At 40.3% G+C, this 22576-nt stretch overlaps 1 protein-coding gene across 2 annotated transcripts in view; it reads right to left on the reverse strand.

Annotated features, from left to right (window-relative positions):
• Window positions 1–2137: 2137 nt before the first annotated feature.
• The window catches only part of LOC128531338 (uncharacterized), a 123081-nt gene continuing 102642 nt past the window's right edge, over window positions 2138–22576 (reverse strand). Inside the window, exons 1-6 of one of the 2 annotated variants that reach the window (XM_053505146.1) lie at window positions 5735–5867; window positions 5047–5397; window positions 4494–4829; window positions 3496–3612; window positions 3098–3135; window positions 2138–2993 (exon numbers count right to left, since the gene is read on the reverse strand). In XM_053505146.1, coding sequence (XP_053361121.1) covers window positions 2853–2993; window positions 3098–3135; window positions 3496–3612; window positions 4494–4829; window positions 5047–5397; window positions 5735–5777 — 1026 coding nt within the window. In that variant the 5' untranslated portion in view covers window positions 5778–5867 and the 3' untranslated portion in view covers window positions 2138–2852. Of the gene's footprint in view, window positions 2994–3097; window positions 3136–3495; window positions 3613–4493; window positions 4830–5046; window positions 5398–5734; window positions 5868–22576 lie in introns of those variants that run through there. The other variant, XM_053505147.1, reaches the window with a different exon arrangement.

Genomic DNA, 22576 nt, shown 5'->3' on the forward strand with positions numbered 1-22576 from the left:
AGGAAGCTTGCCTCATCTATTGCTCCGGCAAGAGGGGCTTCCAAGCATGGCATGCGGCAGGCTGCCTTTTTCGCAAGACATCGGTCAGGCTTCATAGGTGAATGCCAGGCTCGCGGGTCCTCGAGTCAGCATCCCAGGATTGTCTAGGACTCCTTGGGGGTACTGTGCGCACACTACACAACCCTGGGGGTCCAGACACTTGCAGTGCGGCGGAGTGGGTATTCTTGTTCCCATAGTGCTACATGTAAAATATTTGGCATGTTTGACACAGACGTGCTTCACAACCGGTCACGAGGAATCATTTCCCATAGCGCTGTCGTGCAGCATCTCGTTCCCACTTTTTCAGGAAAAAGGGTTACAGCAAAGCAACCCGAGACGCTACTCTGAGTAAACAAAGGCAAATGTGCCAGGCCTCACAGGTTATGGGTGGTTTGCACAACAAAAGATTGAGGAGAATCAAGCTGAAGACCTGTGAAAATCTCAGCAGGGGTGAATAACACCTCGGGCCTTGCACCAGAAAAAAAAAAGTCAGTAATTCTAGTGATAAAGGGCACTTTTATATAGGTGAAAGTTAGCCGGCTTAATGTTAAATAAGCTGCGGTGCCTTATTAATTGTGCCCAAAAGGGTTTTTGCCTGTAAACATTTTGTGTATTGGGTCCCGCTCGAGCTCTTGCGAGAGTGTGTGCGGCCGGCCCGCAAGGGAAGATGGTGACGCATGCGGTTACCTGACCCAGATATAAAGCTAGGAAAAAGCTTGAGGAGGGAGAAAGTTAGGAAATGCAGCGCGCTGTCTTTGTGATCACTGTCCTCCGGAGTAGCAAAGAGTATTGTGGAGATTGGACAGTTGAGAATTTTCCCCATTTCTGGAATATTGCCACCATACTGCTTCACAGGATTACTCATACTCTGATATCGAGCTCCCGGTTTATTTCCATCATTCCAGTGAGCCCGATTTATCTCTCCTTACACACACACTGTTGCAATAACCAGCACTTTGGACAATCATACTGTATCCACTCACACCCATCTTTAGTTGTATTTATTTTGTAAATATTGTTTTCTTTCTTTGTTTTGTTTTTGTACAATACACTGCTGGTTTTTGCTACAGTAACTGGTCGTTGTGTTGTCTTGCTTGCTCACTGGTTTTAGGACATCATCAGCACGTAAGATGAAGATCTCTCTTTATAGTGAACTCAGTTTATTTAAATATTCTGCTTCCACAATACTGCTTAATTCTGCTTAAATATATATTAAAATACCTTGTTACAGGTATACATACTTAAACATTTAGGAAGCCAAATGAGACAAGACAACTATGTCTTTAATCATCACTAATTAATGACTCAGAACACATACTTGTACTTGTTGTACATCATCTGTAGTCACTTTAATAGCCAATAAAATGTAGACAGATGAACTTTTAGAGCACTCGGTGAGATTTTACAGAAAACTGCACATCAGAACTATCTGCAGAATCATCTGCATAAATTGCTGTGACATTTGCATTTACAAAAATACTCTTACACAGTTTTAAATCTTTAATTTAAGCATTTTATACTTAATTTATGAAACTCCTTATATAAAAAAATTAAAAAAGTGATCATTACAAATGTTTCATTTGTTTCATCACAAGTTGACTGTTTTTTTTTTTTTTTTTTTTTTGGCCATCATTTCCACTTATTGTAAACTTTGAAAAACTGTGAAAAGATGGCATTCAGCAATAGCAGAGAGGAGTTTATTTTTATTTTTTTATTATTAATTGAAAAGAACAGTCTGAATAAAACTAGGGGACCCTGTATTTCCTTGACCTTCGAGATCAAATGCTACGAAGTATAACTGGCACATTGTTTTTTTTTGTTTGTTTGTTTTTTTGTTTTGGAGCTGGGAAGAAATTGGAGAACTTAAGGCATGGGGAGAATATGTGAAACTCAAGGAATCCAAGCTCAGGATTACACCAGGAACCTTGGAGCGGCGGGATGACATAATTAAACATCATAATTACTTTTGAAAACATATTTAGAGATCTGTGGCTCTTAAACTTGCTATCTCTTGAATTTTTATTTTCTTTTTAGATTTATTGCAGGCCCAATATATATATATATATATATATATAATTCAATATTTTTAATGGTCAAAATAATCAAAAGATGATGTTTCTACAGTATTTAAGACAAAACATACAACATAGAAAGAAATTTAGCCTATGATTCTGCTTTTAAATGTATATGAAAAGTACAATTTATATGATTTCTGTAATATGTCATCATTTTACATTTTTATATCTTCATACTTTCACAGTTTACACTTTTATACTTAACTTTTACACATTTCTACTTAAAATCAATTTTTTTATAACTCAATTTCCAGTGTTTTTGCAAGTTTTATATTTTGTTTAATTCTATTTTCGAGTGTAAATTTATAATTTTGTAGTGTAATTCTGTTTTTCTTAGTAATTTATTTATTTTAGGTTATGGGCAGTAATAAGCATTTCACTTCTTGTCATACTGTGTATTTAATAAAATTTGAATTTTTAGTTTGCGAAGTAAATGTGTAAATAGGTTTCACTTCATGTGTACTGTGTAAACAGGTGTCCCTGGTTTGGGAAATGTATGTTTGTGTTCACTTTTTACTTATTTATTTATTTATTTTTACACATGCTCTATGATGATCCCACTATATGTCAGATCATACTCAGTTTCTTCACACAAAATCACCACAAGACACCACTGTTGCCCAGTCAGGTAGAGAGGAAATACCAGAAGAAGTGGAGATATATTTCTCATAAACCTTCCTACAGCTGCTAGGTTTTGTTATTTCGTGGCTAAAAATGAGCAAGAATTAGAGGACCGAGTTATTCAATAGCAGCAAGATGTCTCACTTCAGAGTACACAATGTCTTGAGGTGGTTTGGTTTTCTTCCTCTTGCTTTTGGACTTTCCCTTATTTAAATGTAGAGCAGCGTAATTCAAAGATGTCATCTCTACATCATGGCCCTGTGGGGATGAATTTTATAGATTTCACAATTCATAAAAAAGTGATATTGGCGCATAAGGTACTGGAATGTTCAGTGCATATATGAGTGTACATAATGATGTACCTGATCAGGTGCCTTTCGTCTCACAATAATTTGTCTTTCTAATAACAAAAAGAGGAGAAAAACACATACACTGATTATACACACACACACACACACACACACACACACACACACACACACACACACACACACACAAGTAATAATAAAAAGTCATTATCCCCATGCTTTCTGTGTTGTCTCTTGGTCTGATGTTAAAAATGGGAACACTAAGCAAACCAGCACTTATTATTATTATTATTATTATTATTTTTTTTTTTTATTTATTTATTTTTTTACTATATAATCAAAGCAAGTGTATCATTTTATGCTTTGGTCCAAATCAAGAAAAACAAAATGCAAATATGAACACACCCCAAAACATTTTCCACAGTGTTATTAAACATAAACATGCTACTTACCACTGTGGCATTTTGAATTTGTCCCTCCACAAATTATAATGGTTTCAGCAGTGAGCAGAATCGCACAGACTCCCAACGCTGTTGCCAGAATCATCATTAAAGGATTTTCAGAGCTTGCTGTTGTTTAGAAAAAAAGAAAAGCGGGGCGGGGCACAGATGTGTTAATTGTCATATGGTATAAATAAAAATAAATAAATTTAATATTGTTATTAATATAAAATAAAAAAAAGAATCTGTGTCTTAGTTCTGTATTTTAATATGTGAATACAGCAGAAGCTGACATAAATATACAGAATATTTCAAGCTCTTCCATACCACTGGTACATCCCTGGTCCCAAGCAAACTTTTCTGTCTGTGGTTTAAAGCTATGAGTTTAATTTTCATATTCATAGTGCTGATAATTATATATGTGTTTGCAGTTTACTTATATTAAATAGTGACTTTATTGAGAATTATTGTATCAGCATAGGACTGCTGTGACTGCAGGTTTTCATTGTAACAAAACATGAAAAAAAAAATCATCTTACAACTTAAAAGTGGTACTGTAAATAAGGGAAAATTGTAGCAACATTTTCCTAAACAAATAATTTTATAAATAAGGTACAGACACATATAACTACTGAGGATGGTTCTAATAAAAAACTGTGATTTCTTTGCTATTATTAGGACTTAAATGCATTTTGAAACAAAATGTTAACTAAAATAATGTTAACAAAAACACATTTCCTGTGATCCTATTGTAATACTCACAGTAATAGGAAAAGGTTTATTTATGTTAATGCTACCTGGTATCACTCAAATGAGTAAGGGGTTCCCTCCTCAGTGAATCCTCCTCATGTTAACTGGTGTCAAAAATGGTCTAAAATACGTTTAATAATTGTGAAATTGTAAAATTTTATTATTTTAATATGAACTTGAGGATAAAAACAATATATATGTGAGCAGATCCATTGGATTCTCTACAGCAGATTAAAAAAGAAAAAGAAAAAAAAACTTACCCAACTCTACTCGTGTCCCGTTCCCAAAAATGATCTTTCCACACGCGGCCACAGCGCAGTAGTAAGTCCCAGTATCATTGAGGCTGAGGATGTTCTTGGAGAAGTTGTACACACAGGTGTGTGTAGAAGAGCCGCTCTCACACTGATGGCTGCTGTTGTGATGAGTGTAAATGATTTGAGGATGGGATTGTGGTGGAGCAGCTCTGAACCAGAGCACTTGGAGTTCTGCTGCTCTGCTCTCAGAGAGAACCGAGCACTGCAGAGTCACTGACGCTCCTGCAGGAACCGAGTCCAACACACTGCTCTGGAACACGAAGATGTCCAAAGGATGTTTGTCTAAAATGTTCATTTTAATAGAATAGTTAGAAACACAATACAGATTTAAAATATACAAGGACTACTTAACTACAAAAAAGTCATCCAAAAACATTGCTTTATCAAGTAATATTAAATGAATACTCTGTAAATCTTTCTAAAGTAGCATAGTGTATTACAACTAAATTGTACAAAGTAACTTTCTTAGAAATAAAATTTATCAGTTTAAAAAAAATACCTCTCACAGATAAAAATGTTCCACTAGAAAACTCAATCATATTCATTTGAGATTTTCCACAGAAGTACATCGCTTCATCGTCTTTTGTAACATGGAGAATACTTAGAGGAATGTTTCCTTCTGTTATGTGCAATTGAAAGTTAGATTTATTGAAAGGTGGTAAAATTATTTCAGTGATCAACAGTCCAGTCATTCCAATCGCCTGAGGAATCCCTCCAAGTTTCTGCTTGTACCAAAGTATAAGATCATTATTGGACTTTTCTGTAAGTGTGCACTGAAGAGCCACAGTGTGACCGAAATCAGCAGAGACAAGCGAGACTGCTTTATCAAAATCCACAGATTGGACTGAATCTAGAAAAAAAAAAAAAATGTGGGTAGATGACAGACAGATGGTTGGAAAATAATAATGATGAATACTTAAATCTAAGTTAATCAAATGAGAAGTAAAAATATGTAAAAAATAATGTTTTTTTTTGGCAAAACAAAATGAAAATGAGGAATAAGTTTAAAACTGTTGAGACAACCAAAAAAAATCATTTAGATGTTTAATCAAGTATTTATTGAATGAACTCATTAAATCAATTTCGAAAAAAAGAAAAGAAAAAAAATTCAATTAAAAAAGATCTGAACTACTTCCAACAGTCAAAATCATGTCAGTTTAAACCTAAGTATGAACGTTTTTACTTACACATTTTGCTGAGAGAAAAAATCAGGATCCAGACTGGAGTCATGCTCACAAGGAACTACAGTAAAAAGTGAAACATTCTAATGCCAAAAGCACTAAACACTTGAAGCTCAATCCCACTTTGAACCTCACTGGGTGTCACGACAGAGGTTAATCTGAAATTTCCACAACATGCTACATAACCTTCAGCCACCAGAAGTGAGGGGTGTAAACAGGAACCAAAAATACCTCCAAACAGATAGCTGTTTACTTTAGAGATGCAGAGTTTAGCCTTACACATACTGTACAGGTACAATCCCAATAATCTACAATATATTGGAAAGCTCCAAAATCAAACAAACAGAAATAAAAAGTTGATTTATTTCAGTAAGTAAATTCAAAAAGTGAAACTCACATATTATATAAATTCAGTACACACAGACTAATATAAATTTAAGTGCTAATTTCTTTTAATTTTGATTATGGCTTACAGCTGATGAAAATCCAAAATTCTGTATCTAAGAAAATTAAAATATTGTGAAAAAGTTCAATATTGGAGAGTCATCGTGTCACACTCTAAACAGCTAATTAACTCAAAACACAAAAGTTTCCTGAGCCTTTAAATAGTTTTTCAATCTGGTTCAGTAGCTCATTTAAGAATTTGGGGAAGATTCACAAAGAATGGACTGCAGCTGGAATCAGTGTTTCAAGAGCCAACACGCACAGACCATATCCAGGTCAGGGTCAAAAGAAAGAAAGAAGAGGCACAGAATCCAAGTTGTTTTGGGAGCCATGTCATCTATTGGTGTTGGTCCACTTTGTTTTATCAGGTCGAAGGTCAGCTCAGCCATCTACCAGAAAGTTTAAAAGCACTTCAAGTTTCCCTCTGCTGACCAGCTTTATGAAGATGTTGATTTCATTTTCCAGCAGGACTTGGCACCTGCCCACACTGTCAAAAGAACACCTGGTTTAAGGGCCATGGTATCCCTGTGCTTAATTGGCCAGCAAACTTTCATGACCTAAACCTCATAGAGAATCTATGGGTTATTAATGAAGAGGAAGTTGTGGGACACCAAACTAAACAATGCAGTAGAGCTGAAGGCCACAATCAGAGAAACCTGGGCTTCCATAACGGCTTAGGCGTACCACAGACTGATCGCCTCCATGCCACACCGCATTGCTGCAGCAAATTTATGCAAAGGCAGCCCCGACTAAGTATTGAGAGCTGTACATGTTCATACTTTTCAGTAGTCCACATTTCTGTGTTAAATCTTTTAGTTCAATTAAATCTCTTTTTTATTGGTCTTAAGTAATATAAAAAAAATTGAGATAGCCTACTGATTTTTTTAGCTATAAACCATATTCATCAAAATTAAAAGAAATAAACACTTGAAATATATTACTCTGTTTGTGATAATTCTGAGTATCACTTTTTGAATTGAATTACTGAAAAATGTTGATGATATGCTAGTTTTTTTAGATGCACCTGTATTTCCAACAGTGAAATTCATGTCAGTTTATTTATGAGTATAAAACATTTTACTTGCACATTTTGCTGAAAGAAAGAATGAGAATCCAAACCGGAGTCATGCTCACAAGAAACAACAGTGAAACAGTCTAATGCCAAAAGCACTAAACACTTGAAGCTCAAATTCAGTTTTAACCTTACTGGGTAACAAGTCAAAAGTTCATCCAAAATGCAACATGCTACATAAACTTCAGAAATCAGAAGTGTAAACAGAAACCAAAATACCCCCAGACAGATAGCTGTTTACTTTAGACAAGCAGACTTTAACCTTATATTTACAGGTACAATCTGTAATGAATTTTGGTGATGAACAATTTCTTTTTCCAGCATGATGGAGCTCCTTGCCATATGGCAAAAGTGATAACTAAGTGGATCTTAGAAAAAAAAAAAAAACATGACAATTTTAGGTCCATGGCCCACTCCCCAGACATAATCATATTCAGAAACTTGTGAAGGTCAATCTTCAGGAGGCATGTGGACAAACACAAACCGTCTTGGGTTACTTTGCTGTAACTCTGTTTCCTGAAAAGGCGGGAACGAGATGCTGCATGAAAACGCTAAGGGAAAATCTTTTCATGTTGCCGGTTGTGAAGCATGTGTGTATCAAACACGCCAAATTTTGGCTTATACAACCTTGGTTGGGTGATTAGACGCACGTGCAGGTTATAAATAGGAGTGAACCAGAAACATTCCTCAGATTGATTTGTCTGAACAGACTTTCGGTCACGTGGCAGTGCAGCATTGGGACGCAGCATCTCGTTCCCGCCTTTTCAGGGAACAGGGTTACAGCAAAGTAACCCCAGACGTTCTCTTTTCAAAGGCTACACTTGATGCTGCGTGAAAACGCTATGGGAACGAGAGTACCAAAGTCGCCGCACTGCAAGTGTCTGGGCCCTGAATTGTGTAGCGTGTGCGCACAAGGCCGAGGGGTCTCAGAACAATGTCTGGGAAGCTGACTCAGGGATTTGTGAGCCAGGAGTGGCATAAACATCCAGACTATAGAATCTAACAAACGTGTGCGGAGAAAACCATCCCGCCGTGTCACACACTTGTTGCAGGGGAATACCTCTTGCTAGTGCAATAGATGAAGCAATCCCCCTGGTTGAATGAGCCCTGATTCCTAGAGGCAAAGCGAGCCCACACGCCTCGTACGAGAGAGCAATAGCATCTCTCACCCCGTGTGACAAGGTCTGTGTAGTGGCCGCCGCCCCCCAGTTGCAGCCTCCATAGCATATAAAGAGCTGCTCTGATTTATGCCACTGGCTGGTGCAGTGGACCTAAATCCGAAGAGCACGTACTGGACACAGTAGGTGAAGTTTCTCCTGCTCCGAAGCTGTAAAAGGCAGAGGACAAAAGGCTTCAAGTACAACAGGGTGCATGGTTGAGGATGGGCCTTTCGGAAGATAGTTCGGGTGAGTATTCAAAATGGCCTTGACTAGCCCAGGGGCAAAGTCCAGGCAGGATGGGGAGACTGACAAGGCACGCAGATCTCCAATCCCCCTAAGAAAGGTAATGGCCATAAGAAAAACCATCTTAAGAGTCAGAAGCCTGTCAGGCGCTGACTCTAGACCTTCGAGCATAATAGATAAATCCCATGAAGGGGTCGTGGCTCTAGCCTTAACCATTTAGCTCCATGAATAAAATGGGCAACTAAAGAGTGTTTTCTCACAGTAACCCCCTCGATCGGAAACGTGGCAGGCTGAAATAGCAGCCACGTACGTCCTGAGTGTCCTAGGGCACAAGCCCGAGGACAACTTATCTTGCAGGAACCCCAGCACTGAAACAATTCGGCAGTGGACTGGGTCTACCTGCTTCGTCATGCACCAACTTTCGAAAACATTTCATTTGAGGGCATAAGCTTTCCTAGTGGATGGAGCTCTAGCGGCTGGAATAATGTCAATTACGCTGGCTGGGAGACCAGCTTGGCTAAGTTGGTCCCATTCAGGGGCAAGACGTGAAGGGTCCAAAGCTTGGGTCGGGGATGAAATATTGTCCCCTGCACCTGAGACAGAAGATCCCTCCTCACTGGAATCCTCAAAGGTGAGCCATCGAGGAGAGATATTAGATCTGAGAACCATACTCTGGCCGGCCAACGGGGCGCTATCAGTAAGATAGTAAGATAAGTAAGATAGGACTCCCATGAGCAGAGGTATTAAAGGAAACGCATAAGGGCGTAAATTGGGCCACCTATGACCCATCGCATCCAGACCCAGGGGAGCTGGATGAGTCAGAAAGTATTAGAGGGGACCTTGTGCTGTCTCTTGAGAGGCAAAGAGGTCCACCTCTGCTGTAAAGTGTCTGTCGTTAGCATCTTGCGACGACACGACGGACCTAAAGTGGGACCCAAGGTCAGAAACCAGGGTCTGAACCACATAGAAAGGGTATGACGTCCGTCGCGCGTAACGCTTATTTGCCTTTGGGGATTGGCCCTTGTATGAAATCCCCTGGCTTTTAGCCACAACTGACACCCAAGTATGTTGTCCTCTGAACCAGAAAGAGAATGCTTTTGGTAGCGTTAAGTCTCAAACCCAGCGAATGAAGATGAGCTAGGACGACATTGCGATGTCGAAGCGCTAGCTGCTGAAACTGGGCCAGACTTAGCCAGTCGTCAATGTAATTGAGAATACGGATGCCCTGGAGTCGCAAAGGAGCCAGGACTGCATCCGTACATTTTGTATTTGTGCGGGGTGACAGAGCTAGACCAATTGGAAGGACCCGATACTAGTAAGCTTTTCCCCCGAAAGTGAACCTCAGGAACTTCCTGTGTTGTGGCGAACCTTCTATGTAAAAGTATGTGTCCTTTAAGTCTATTGTCACAAACCAATCTTCTGGATTGAATTTGTGAAACAATAATTTTGCTAGTTAGATCTGTACTTTTGAGATAGCGGTTCAACCCGCGAAGATCCAAAACTGGACGCAGCCCCCCGCCTTTCTTGGGGACCAAGAAATAACGACTGTAGTAGCCTGACTCCCTGTCTGGAGGAGGAACCTGTTGTTCGCCTGGAGTTCGGAGTTTAGCAGATGCGCCCTTACTGGTATCACGGAAGTGTAGACCACGCCGTTGAAATGCGGAGGGCGATGTGCAAACTGAATCCTGTAGCCTTTCTCTACAGTCTTTAACACCCAGGGAGATATGCCTGCCAGTAGCTACCACGCTGCCAGCTTCTCCAAAAGGAGTATGAGTTTTAATACATCCTGGAATATAGCAGGATAAGACCGAGGCACTAACATATCTTTGGGGATCGGTGTCAACCGGAACACCAGAGGCCTGGTCATGGGGGGTGCCCAGGAGGGCATGCTCTTATAGGAAAGGGTGTTATGTGCCCTTCCCTGGGAGGGTCACCCCCGCAGTCCAAAGCACGTAGGCTTTCAGGACTTATTCTTCGAAAAGAGTGCAGCGATCTAATCTTTTAGAGGCGGCCTGTGAGGAGTGATGAGCCGTACCACAGTCCTTATGGGGGGGTGCCTGGCTGCTGACGCTCTCCTTCTGCGCCTCTCACCTGGCGAGAATCAGATCTGGTCGAGGCTGGGTGGCCGAAGGCCTCTACTTTTGAGCATGGCATTGGAGAAATTTCTCAAAAGGCTGTTCGTACAGCCTGGCTTCTCGGAGCCTAGTGGCGACAGAACTACCAGCGTTGCCGAATGGGCCGGAAGGTGAGACAGGGGCATCAAGGAGGAATGTTCGATCCTTGTCCTTACATTTACATGCATTACAATGTCCTTGATGCCTGTCAGATTCAACCACAGGTGTCTTTCCACGGTCACCAAGAAGGCCATAGAACGGCCGATAGCACAGGCTGTCTGTTTAGTCACACGCAGGGTTAAATCAGTAGCCCGGCGTAATTCAGTGAATGCTTCTTGATTCACAGTGCAGCTTGTGCTCAAATCTTTCAGCAGATCAGCCTGATACGTCTGCAAAACCGCCATGGTGTGCAAGGAAGCGCCGGCCAGACCTGCTGTTTGGAATGCTTTCCCTACCAAGGTATAAGAAGTTCTACATGGCTTGGAGGAAAGTGTTGGTTTCTTTAATAAGGATGATGTTCCAGGAGAGAGATAGCCCGCAAGCGTCTTTTCTATCTGAGGCTTCACGCTATAGCCTCTAATCTAATTTGGATTGTTTTGAGTGAGATTACTCCTGTGGCCAGTCAATATGCAGTCATTCGGCTGCACGCGGTATGACTTCAAGAACCTCCTCATATTCTCTATCATCTTTAGAGGAGAGTTCTGAGGTAGGTACTTCCATTTTCACAGAAGCAGGAGAGCAAATCTCTTCCACACACCCACGAGAAGCACCAGAGTGCGCTCGTGAAGTGGAAGGAGAGACTTCAGGATCGAGGGAGAGGGCGAGAGAAAGGAGGGACTCCGTCTCTCGTGCCTCAGCCAAGTCTGTTTGTGATCCCCATGAGTGCAGCGCGGCTCTTGGTTCCCGAAAGAACGTGAGGTACGCGCGAAGCACCTTCATGGGAAGAAGATCACAGTGCTTGCTCTCTCCATTAAGCCCTTCCAGAGAGTGCTTCTCACCCAAACATTCGAAGCAGAAAGTATGCATATCGCCCTCCGAAAGGAAATTTTCGCAAGGAGGGGGACATCTAGCTCTAAACTCACAAGCACAATACGGACACACACAAGCACAATACGGTGAAGACAAAGATCTAAAAAAGGTTTCCTGTTCACTCCTATTTATAACCTGCAGCTGCGTCTAATCAGATGACGTCACCCGACCGAGGTTATATAAGCCAAAATTTGGCGTGTTTGATACACACATGCTTTACAGCTGGCAACATGAAAAGATATTCCCATAGTGTTTTCACGCAGCATCGAGTGTAGCCTTTAAAAGGGAAGATCGCGCCGGTGAGATCGACTGCTCCGACCACCTTTTCTTTGTTTTTGTTTTTTAAGTTAGTTTTCAGTGTTTTAAAATCTGCAAAATCATCACCATTAAGTGCATTAGGTATGATAGAGACACTCTTGTTTCTATAGGTGACAATGTACTCACAATTCGACGTTTTTAACTCCGGATTTGAGCTGGTCAAGTAAGATCCTAAAAGAGAACAAAGGACGCGACGCGAAGCGGCGGCCACGAGGGAAACGAGCCGGCGTCAGGAACAGGCTGAGAGCTCGTGCACAACGCACACCTCTGCCTAGTATCCTGCTCACCAACGTCCAGTCACTGAAAAACAAGCTCGATGACCTCAGGGCCAGGATGAAGTTCTAGAGAAACATTCGTGACTGCAATCTCCTCTGCTTCACCAAGGCATGCCTGAAGCCAGTGGAGCCGGACCACGCCATCCAGCCGGCCGAGTTCTTCTTGGTTTACCGCATGGACAGGACATGGGACTTGGGAAAGTCAAGGGGAGGCGAAATCTGCACACCAAATCTGGAACTACTGTCCATCATGTGTTGTCCTTTTTATTTACCTCGAGAGTTCACATCGGTCATAATAAGTTCCGTTTATATTCCACTACAAGCGGACATGGACACTGCCTTATGCGAGCTGCATGAGGCACTCACACAGCACCAGACACAACACCAGGATGCTGCGCTTATTGTGGCGGGGGACTTTAACAGTGCCAACCTCAAACGCGCAGCGCCAAACTTTTATCAGCACATCACCTGCCCCACCAGGGGCGAAAGGAGACTGGACCACTGCTATACAACGGTCAAGGACGGCTACAAGGCTCAATTTCGCCCTCCGTTAGGTAAATCCGACCACGCCGCCATCTTCCTCATGCCAAAATACAAACAAACACTGAAACAGGAAGTTCCGGTTCAGAGGCAGGTCGCGCGCTGGACGGACCAATCGGTGGCCGCGTTTCAGGATGCACTTGATGACACAGACTGGGACATGTTCAGAAACAGCTCCAATGATGACGTCAGCATGTTTACTAAAGCAGTTGTGGGATTCATTGGGAAACTAGCGGATGATACTGTGGAGAAAAAGACTATCAGAACATTTCCCAACCAGAAGCCGTGGGTGGATAAAACCACCTGCGACGCTCTGAGATCTCTCACAGCACACCTTCTATGCTCGCTCCTAAGCTTCAGCTAAAGAAGCGCTAATGGCTGCAGACAGGAAGACACTGCCAGCACCGGAAACGCGTTCATCATCACCGAACATGACATGAGGAGAGCCTTCAGGAGAGTGAACACCAGAAAGCAGCAGGACCATCCTCAGGCCGTATCCTCAAAGCCTGTGCAGACCAGCTAGCACCTGTGTTCACTGAGATATTCAACATCTCTTTATCTCAAAGAGTCCATCATTGTTCCTGTCCCAAAGAAACCTCATCCTGCTTTTCTCAATGACTTTCGCCCTGTAGCACTCACCTCAATAGTGATGAAGTGCTTTGAACGCCTGTTTAGAGACTTCATCATTTCTTCACTACTGGACACACTCGACCCACTACAGTTTGCATACCGCCAGAACCGTTCCACAGATGATGCAATCTCACATCTCCTCCACTCATCGCTCACTCACCTGGACACTAGGAAAGGAAATTATGTTAAAATGCTCTTCATCGACTACAGCTCTGCATTAAATACCATAATTCCCTCCACACTTACCACCAAGCTGGAGCACCTGGGACTCAGCTCATCAATGTGTCAGTGGATCTCCAATTTTCTGACTGGCAGACCACAGGCAGTAAGGATGGGCGGACATGTCTCAGCCTCACTCACTCTCAGCACTGGAGCCCCCAGGGTTGTGTTCTGAGCACCCTGCTGTACTCTTTGTACACCCACGACTGTGTGGCCACTACCAACTTCAACGCCATCATCAAGTTTGCTGACGACACTGTTGTGGTGGGCCTGATCACCAACAATGATGAGTCGGCCTACCTAGAGGAGATTGGAAATCTGGAGAATTGATGCCAGAGGAACAATCTCCTCCTGAATGTCAGCAAGACAGGATGCTTATAGTGGACTTTAGTACAAAGCAGGAGAGGAACTACCAGACCCCCATCATCAACAGGAGCCCAGTGGAGAGAGTGGCTTCCAATACCTTGGTGTTCACATCACGCAGGACCTGTCATGGTCCTGTCACATCAACACCGTGGTGAAAAGGCCTGGCAGCATCTCTACCACCTCAGAAGCTTGAGAGACTTCAGACTGCCCTCTAAGGTGCTCAGGAATTTCTACTCCTGTACCATAGAGAGCATCCTGAGGGGAAAGATCACAACAGCACCATGCAGGACAGACGAGCTCTAAAAAGGGTGGTGCGATTAGCTAAGCGCATCATCCGCACTGAGCTCCCTGACCTGCACTCGATCTTCAGCAAGCGGTGCTGGACCAAGGCCAGGAAGATCGTGAAGGACCTCAGCCATCCCAACAATGGACTGTTCTCTTTGTTGCGGTCTGGGAAGCGATTCCGCTCAGTCGGAAGTCTCTCAAGCGTCTGAAGTGGTAGAGACGCTGTCGGGCCTTTTTCACCACGGTGTTGATGTGACAGGACCATGACAGGTCCTGCGTGATGTGAACACCGAGGTATTTAAAGCTGTCCACTCTCTCCACTGGGCTCTCGTTGATGATGGGGGTCTGGTAGGTTCTCTCCTGCTTGGTGCTGAAGTCCACTATCAACTCCTTTGTATAGGTGTCACTGTAACTCCTAGCATAGGTTCTCTAAAATAGTCGTACTGTACATGCTGGAGCTAACGATTTATGCCTTCATCAGTCAGAGGTTAGAAAGATTAACTTTACAGAGGTTTTTAAATTAGTGAAGGCGATTTCAGATGAAGTAGTATGCTCTGGTCCCATCCAAATGCGATGTGGTGACATAGCTTACAGCAGGTTATGGTTGCTGAACCGCTGGATGCCTAGGTGGTGCTCCGAAAATAATGTGGTCTTTATCGACAAATGGAGTACCTTTTGAGGACAAAGGTCAGTAATCCTACTCAGACAAATCCCACTTAGCCAAGTCCCACTCAGGAAGGTGCTACTCTCATTTGTTGTAGTATAAAGCATTGTCTCAGAAGAGGCCTAGTTAATCGGTCCCTACCCAGAGCCCAGGCCAGGGAGCAGACATACAGGTTAAACCAACCGTCTGCTAGCTGCAGTCGTTATTCAGGGTTCACTATATTGAGACGTGTCTGTTCCCCATGCCAAACAAAAATTTCATACGACTCAGAAAGTCTGTTTTAGTAATTGAATTAATATAGAGACAAAAAATTCAAAGCTCACTAAATACATGGCCAGCACCTCAGATCTCAAGCTAGGACTGTTAAATATTAGATCTCTTTCTTCTAAAGTAGTTATTTTTAATGAAACTATCACAGTTGTAGAGCTCAATATATTACGTGTAACAGAAACATGGATTAAAGAAAACGAGTATGTACTGTAGCTCTAAATGAAGCTAGTCCTCCTGGACCAGCCTCAGCTAACTTGTACAGGAGAAGGCAGCGCAGTTATTTAAACTGATAATCCGACTATCATACAAAAGCACGGACACAAATTTAATGCATTTGAAGTTCTCTATAGTAACATAACAAGTGTAGCTACAAATATTAAGTCTGCTCATTCTATCCTGCTAATTATCATTTACAGACTCACAGGGCCTTACCCATAAATATTAGGCAAAAATGTCAGGCTTTGAAACCAGACAATTTAATTGATACAACTGATAAACTAACCACATCAGATTAGAACCTAGTATACTTTACTCCATTTGAAGGAATAATTTCACTCATCTCTTCGGCAAAATCATCAACCTTTATATTAAATCCTATACCAACACATTTTCTCAAGCAGATACTGTAGTTCCAGCTATAACAGAACCCCTGTTGAAAATAATTACCTCTTCTCTCAGCAGTGGGTATGTTCCAAAATCTTTAAAATTAGCAGTTATTAAACCACTAATTAAGAAACCTGACCTCAACCCCTGTCAGCTGTCCAATTACGGCCCAATATTAAGCCTCCTCTTTATCACTAAGATTTTGGAAATGGTAGTAGCACAGCAGCTATGTTCATCTCTACATAGGAATAGCATACATGAAATGTATCTGTCAGGATTTAGGCCTCATCACAGCACAGACACAACTTGTTAAATTAGTTGGTCAGTCCTGTGTCACTATGCTTGTGTTCTCGACCTTAATGCAGCTTTTGACACCATTGATCATAGTATTCTTCTTTACAGATTAAATAATGTAGTAGAAATAAAGGGAATGGTCCTCTCGTGGCCCAAATCCTATTTGACTAATCGTTATCAGTTTGTATATTAAAATGACTATTAAATGACTGTTTTGCATGTTCTCAAGTTGTGTTTGGTGTTCTACAGGATTCAGTTTTAGGCTCACTGCTTTTTTTCTCTTTACATGCCTTCCCTAGCCAACATAATTCATAAGCATGTAATTACCTAAAAACCTATTTATTTAGCCAAGAATTTCTGTAAATAGATTTGCCTTGGGTAAAGGAGCAGATCTAGGGGACTCATGGACATAGACTATTATGATGAACTGGTATGTTTAGATTATGTCTTCCCCACTCTTATTGATCACTCAGATTTGTGATCACACAGTGATATGATTGGTCTTTTTACATCTCATGTAGCCTCGTCAGGATCTCTCTTTTATAGTTAGTCCTGCCGGAGTCCCTGCTTGCACTCTGCACTAAATATACTATCACCTTTTACATAGTTTGACTGTGACCATGCTTAACTGTTATCTCTCCTTCTCTTCTGCTCTCTTCTCTCTTTTTCTTTCTCTCTCTCTCTCTCTTTCTCTAACTGTCGAGCAATACATGTTACTCCTGAGCTGCCAGTGATTCAGATCCCCTCCGCCCTCTGGACCTGTATGATTCGTCCCAGTGTCCCACTTCTGTTTGGAGATCTCGTCACATGGATGCCCCATGTGGTCTGTCTGGGATGCGTGTAGTGACTGGAGACAGTTCCACTTTTCCACAAAGACGGTCCTGGCCTTGGCTGATGCTGACAGCTGTTCTAGGAAGACTCGTGACTGCAGTCACCCGATAATTAGGGACCAGAGTTTTCTACAGTCTACCTGAGCCTCCAATAACAAACTGGACTCCCTATCAACTTGAACACATCTCCTGTTAACTTCCAGCCTCCTGACACTCAGTATGATGCAGATCAATCCCTGTTATCTGTTATCACCCAAATGAGGATGGGTTCCCTGTTGAGTCTGGTTCTCTCAAGGTTTCTTCCTATTGCCATCTCAGGGAATTTTTCCTTGCCACCGTCACCGTCGCCCTCGGCTTGCTCATCAGGGACAATTTGATCATTTTGATTCATACACATTTACATTTCATACAAACTTCCATAATTCTTATGATTGTGTAAAGCTTCATTGCTACAATGACAATTGTTAAAAGCACTCTTAAAATTAAAATTGAAATTAAAGCTGAAAGCATTGACTTTGCTTACATCTTGTGTTACATGTGTGCAGAGAAAAAAAAATTGTAGTTTGGTTTACATAGGTTTTGTGCTTTCATTTATTAATGTATGAATGTAACAGCGACACTGGTGTGTATAATATTGTTTTTATTCTCATACCATCCCTGTAATATTTAAGACCCTGACCTACAGTATTTTAAGTTCTACTATATTAATTCAACATAAAAATCACAATTTACAATCATGCTAAATGTAATCAACATAAGAGAAATTTACATCAAATAATGTATAATATTTATGCATTAAGAAAGAGGAGAGTAAATCACTTCAGAAAATACATTATCATGAGCTCGATCTTTCTTTCCTGTTTTTTTATTGAAGTGTAAAGCAGCAAAATTCAGCTCTACACCAGCAGTGACCTGTGAATATATATATTGAAAATTTAAGTGAGAGATACGTAAATGATGGCAATGGTAGCACTTGGCTACATTTAGACTTATTCGATCAGGATGAGATTTGTATGAAATGTAATTTGGAAAAAATCAAATCAAATCATAGTCTTGACATAGATTTCTGTAGGATTGAAAACTCAGGTCATTTCTAACAGGACTACTATAAGTAACTAAGCTTTATGTTTTAAGAACAATATAACTACATGTTTTTAGGGGATAAACAGTTATCTTTTACAGTACAGTAAGAATAATCAAATTCAGCTAAGGATATAATAATAATAATAAAAATAATAATAATAATAATAATAATAATAATAATAATATGTGTATGTTACTGTACCTGATTTGGTGTTTTCTTTACCACAGAATATTGGGATAGACCTGTAAAGAGAAAAATTATAGTTTCATGTTGTAATCAGTGATCGAATTGTAAATAATAATAATATTAATAACGCAAGGGTGATCAAGTATTTTTTTATTTATTATTTTTTGGAGGGCTTGGGAAAGCTATAACTAACCATACAAAATTATTGCAGTGGCTTAGAAAATCTTTGATAACCAAAAAAAAAAAAGCCAATTTTACCTATGTGTTATCTATATTATCTAACATTACGTTTTAGACTTTGAATAAATATGCAGTTAACAAATTGTTAATCCACATTACTTTTATATTTTATTTGGTGCAAATAAAATAACATGGAAATAAAGTCAATATATAAATTTCTCCTTAAAAATAAAATTTTAATTGTTAGAAACTGTAATTGAGGAAATGTCCAAAAAGGAAAATATTATTTTTTAACCATAGGTAGGGAATAGATAAATATTGACTGTAAACATACTGTACTTTTAAATTATACAATTTTGGCATGTTTTTAATGGATGCTCCAGGCCATCACATATGTACTGTAAGAATTGAAGACTCACCACTGCAAGATTCACATTTTCTTTCCTTACAGCTTACAACATGAACACAGATCACACACATACACACTGCCAAAGCTACTGTGAGAGAGATCACTACAGGATCCAAGGATTTTTCTGTAGACACACACACACACACACACACACACACAGTGCACCACAACATTTATTTTGGATATGGAATAATTATACAGCATTTTTTGCAGAATTACTGTATTTTCATTAATTATGATAAGCAAACCTGCAAAAATGTAAAAAATATTATATTTTATGTACATGTCAAGTAATTGAGTTCTTACCCAGTTGTACTTGTGTCCCGTTTCCAAAAATGATCTTCCCACACGCGGCCACAGCGCAGTAGTAAGTCCCAGTATCACTGAGGCTGAGGATGTTCTTGGAGAAGTTGTACACACAGGTGTGTGTAGAAGAGCCGCTCTCACACTGATGGCTGCTGTTGTGATGAGTGTAAATGATTTGAGGATGGGATTGTGGTGGAGCAGCTCTGAACCAGAGCACTTGGAGTTCTGCTGCTCTGCTCTCAGAGAGAACCAAGCACTGCAGAGTCACTGACGCTCCTGCAGGAACCGAGTCCAACCCGCCGCTCTGGAACACGGAGACCCTTAAATCTGGTTTACCTGTTCAGTGTAATATAAAGATTGTAAAATTCTTAGATTAATTATTTTTAAAAACCTTTAACCTTTAAGCAACAAACTGCAACAAGTGATGTCTTGGCAAGTGCTAATACACAATATTAGATCCTAATACAAGATCTAAAAACCCAAATACTGGATAATTAAGCTCATTTCTCCACATAAGAAAATTTTATTGTAACATATACTGTATACTGTATTAAATTTCTACTGTCAGATTTTGCTGGATTTAAGCATTTATTTAGTGAAAGCAGCATTACCTTTTACATATAAAAAGCTTCCTTTTCCAAAAGTTGTTAAAAAATTTCTAAATCCACAGTAATACATGGCTTCATCCGATGGCTCCACATGAGCAATTTTTAAATGCCAGCTTCCTTTTTCTTTCTCGATGCTGAATCTTGGTGATTTGAACTCATCTTCGTAAATAGATTCCTGTTGAACTGTGACCATTACACGAGGCTCGTGTCCTAATTTCTGCTTGTACCAAACGATGGCTCCACCAGTTTCCTCTCTCAGTCTAAAGCAGTGCAGAATCACGTTATCACCAACATCAGCCGTGATCAGTGGGTTCGTCTGATTGACATCATGCGTGTGTGCAGAGTCTAATATAAATGTTTTATGAAAAAACATGAAAAAAGTAATTATTATTAATTTTTTTAATTTTGTAATATTTTTGCAAGATTATTTGCCGTAAATATTACTGACAATATCAAGTAAATGCAAGCTGCTTAATAGCTTGAATTTGAAATTTTGAAAAAAAAAAAAGTAGTCAGGGACAAAAGGTGAGCTAGCAGATAAGAAGATATATTTGTGTGGTTGCATATAAATGTGCATTGTACTGTTTGTTTTTCAGTAAAATTTCTAGGAAAATAAAACAACTTTAAATAAAAATAATTAAATCTTTTTAACTGCTTTATCGGTATTAGATCAGTATTTAAAAACAGAAAAAAATACTAAAAATTAATAAAATGTTTGAACGTCATTTTACTTTTGCATCTATGAATGTGAACATTCTCCTTAAAATGTTTTTTCAACAAAATGATAACATAAAAATAACTGACACAAATGCATTATAGCCATGATAAAGAATTTTTACTTACAGATTTTATTGAAAGTCATAATTGTAATCCACATCAGCATCTTCAGGTTCAGCCTGAGGTCTGTGCTCATCATGTCTCCTCTTGCTAAAGATTCGACAAACTGGCCACAACTCACTTTGTGCGAAGGATGTGAAATCATGACAACACACACCTTCAGTGTTTTTTTTTTCTGACTTTTCTAGACTAGAACTTGCGCAGTAGATAATTGGCCGTAGCTCCCCCCTACATTTCTGCTGATATCTTTAAATAGAAATTTAAACATTTTTAAACCACAATAATTAAACAAGAGGGCCTATGAAATGAGGCCTTGTTTGTCTTGGTTCGCTTCAAGATATTAAGCAAAATATGCTGTTTTTATCTAACATTCGTTGATTTTTAATTCCTATTAAGAAATATATAAGAGTTATAAGTTATATGGACTGGGCTTTATTGTCATTATTGACCTTTTTTGCTGTTTTGATTTAAATAATAAACTAATAAACTTCTAATTAAATTAATAATTTTATAATACAATGATCCTAAGTGATTAAATCTCCCAGGATAAAGATTGCCTTTTATTCTTACTTTCTTATAGTTACAGTACAATAAAAGTATAACAATGTTTTTAAGCAAACATCCTTATATAACACAGAAAGACAGATATACTGTGTTGCTAACATGTGTGTTGTTTAACATTAACACCAGTGCTGACCATGATAGAAAGGCACCAGAACACCCAGTGTACCACAGTCCAGCGCCCATGTGGCCCAGCACGCGAAGAGCCCGAGGCCACCGACCCGACCTCCAAACTCCCCAAATCCGAACACACCCCCAGAGGCCCTGTGAAGTCATGCCCAAGGGGGTCACACCAGCCCCGGTAATACGAAGGGAACCCACACAATATTGGACATAATGTTTTGTATTGTAATGTTATGGCTGATCTCTCTAAGACACGTTTTCCCCAATAATACCTTAAACCTTACACAGTCATTAGGAGTTCAACAAAATACACTGGCTAAATAATGTAGAATTTAAGAAGAAGGACCTCAGAGTGGCGCAATGGTAAAGTGCTCGCTTTATCATCCAGAGATCGCAAGTTCGATTTCCGGGTGATGCTGTGACCTGTCGCACCTGGAGGTCTAGAAAGAGCTGATTGGCGGAGCTCTCTCAGAGGGGCAGGATGAGAGGTACTTAGTGCTTCCACATAAATCATGTCTCTCGACAGCCAATCAGGGGCGTCTGTGAGCTCACGCAAATGGAAGGAGCGGATAGCGCTGTCCTCCAAGTGTGTTATGCCGCCTTCAACGGTGCATGAGTGAGCAGTTCGAAAAGATGCAACGGTTGGTGAAACGTACTGTAGTTCGAAGAAAATTTTTTCAGTCATCCCGACTGAGTGGTAGTAGTGGCCCTTATGTCGGAGTGGTGACGGGGAGGAACTAAATCATAATGGTCCTTATTATGAATATTTAAACAATAACAGTAATGTTGTTTCCTTATATTGATAATGAATTAAATGGTATTTTTTATTATAATATAAATATAATTTGTATCATTCCGCAAATAATTTGGTAGGCTAGAGTAGTTTCCTATTTTTTAAGTTTGCTTATCTCACTCACTCATTGTCTATACCGCTTTATCATGTAAACAGGGTCACAGGGGCCTGGAGCCTATCCTAGGAGACCCAGGGGCCTGGGTCTATCGCAGGGCACACACACACACTTGCCTTTTTACACACTATAGACTGATTGGCGTTCCCAAATTGCCCAATCTGCATGCCTTTGGACTGTGAAGGGAAATAGGAGTACCCGAAGAAAATGTATCAAGCACGGGATTCTAATCCTGCAATCCTGACATGCTTATGTTTCCGCTCCTATCCCACACTCTTACAAAACAAAAA

The sequence above is a fragment of the Clarias gariepinus genome, chromosome 10 (assembly GCF_024256425.1).
Source record: "Clarias gariepinus isolate MV-2021 ecotype Netherlands chromosome 10, CGAR_prim_01v2, whole genome shotgun sequence".
NCBI classification, from domain to species: Eukaryota; Metazoa; Chordata; class Actinopteri; order Siluriformes; family Clariidae; genus Clarias; species Clarias gariepinus.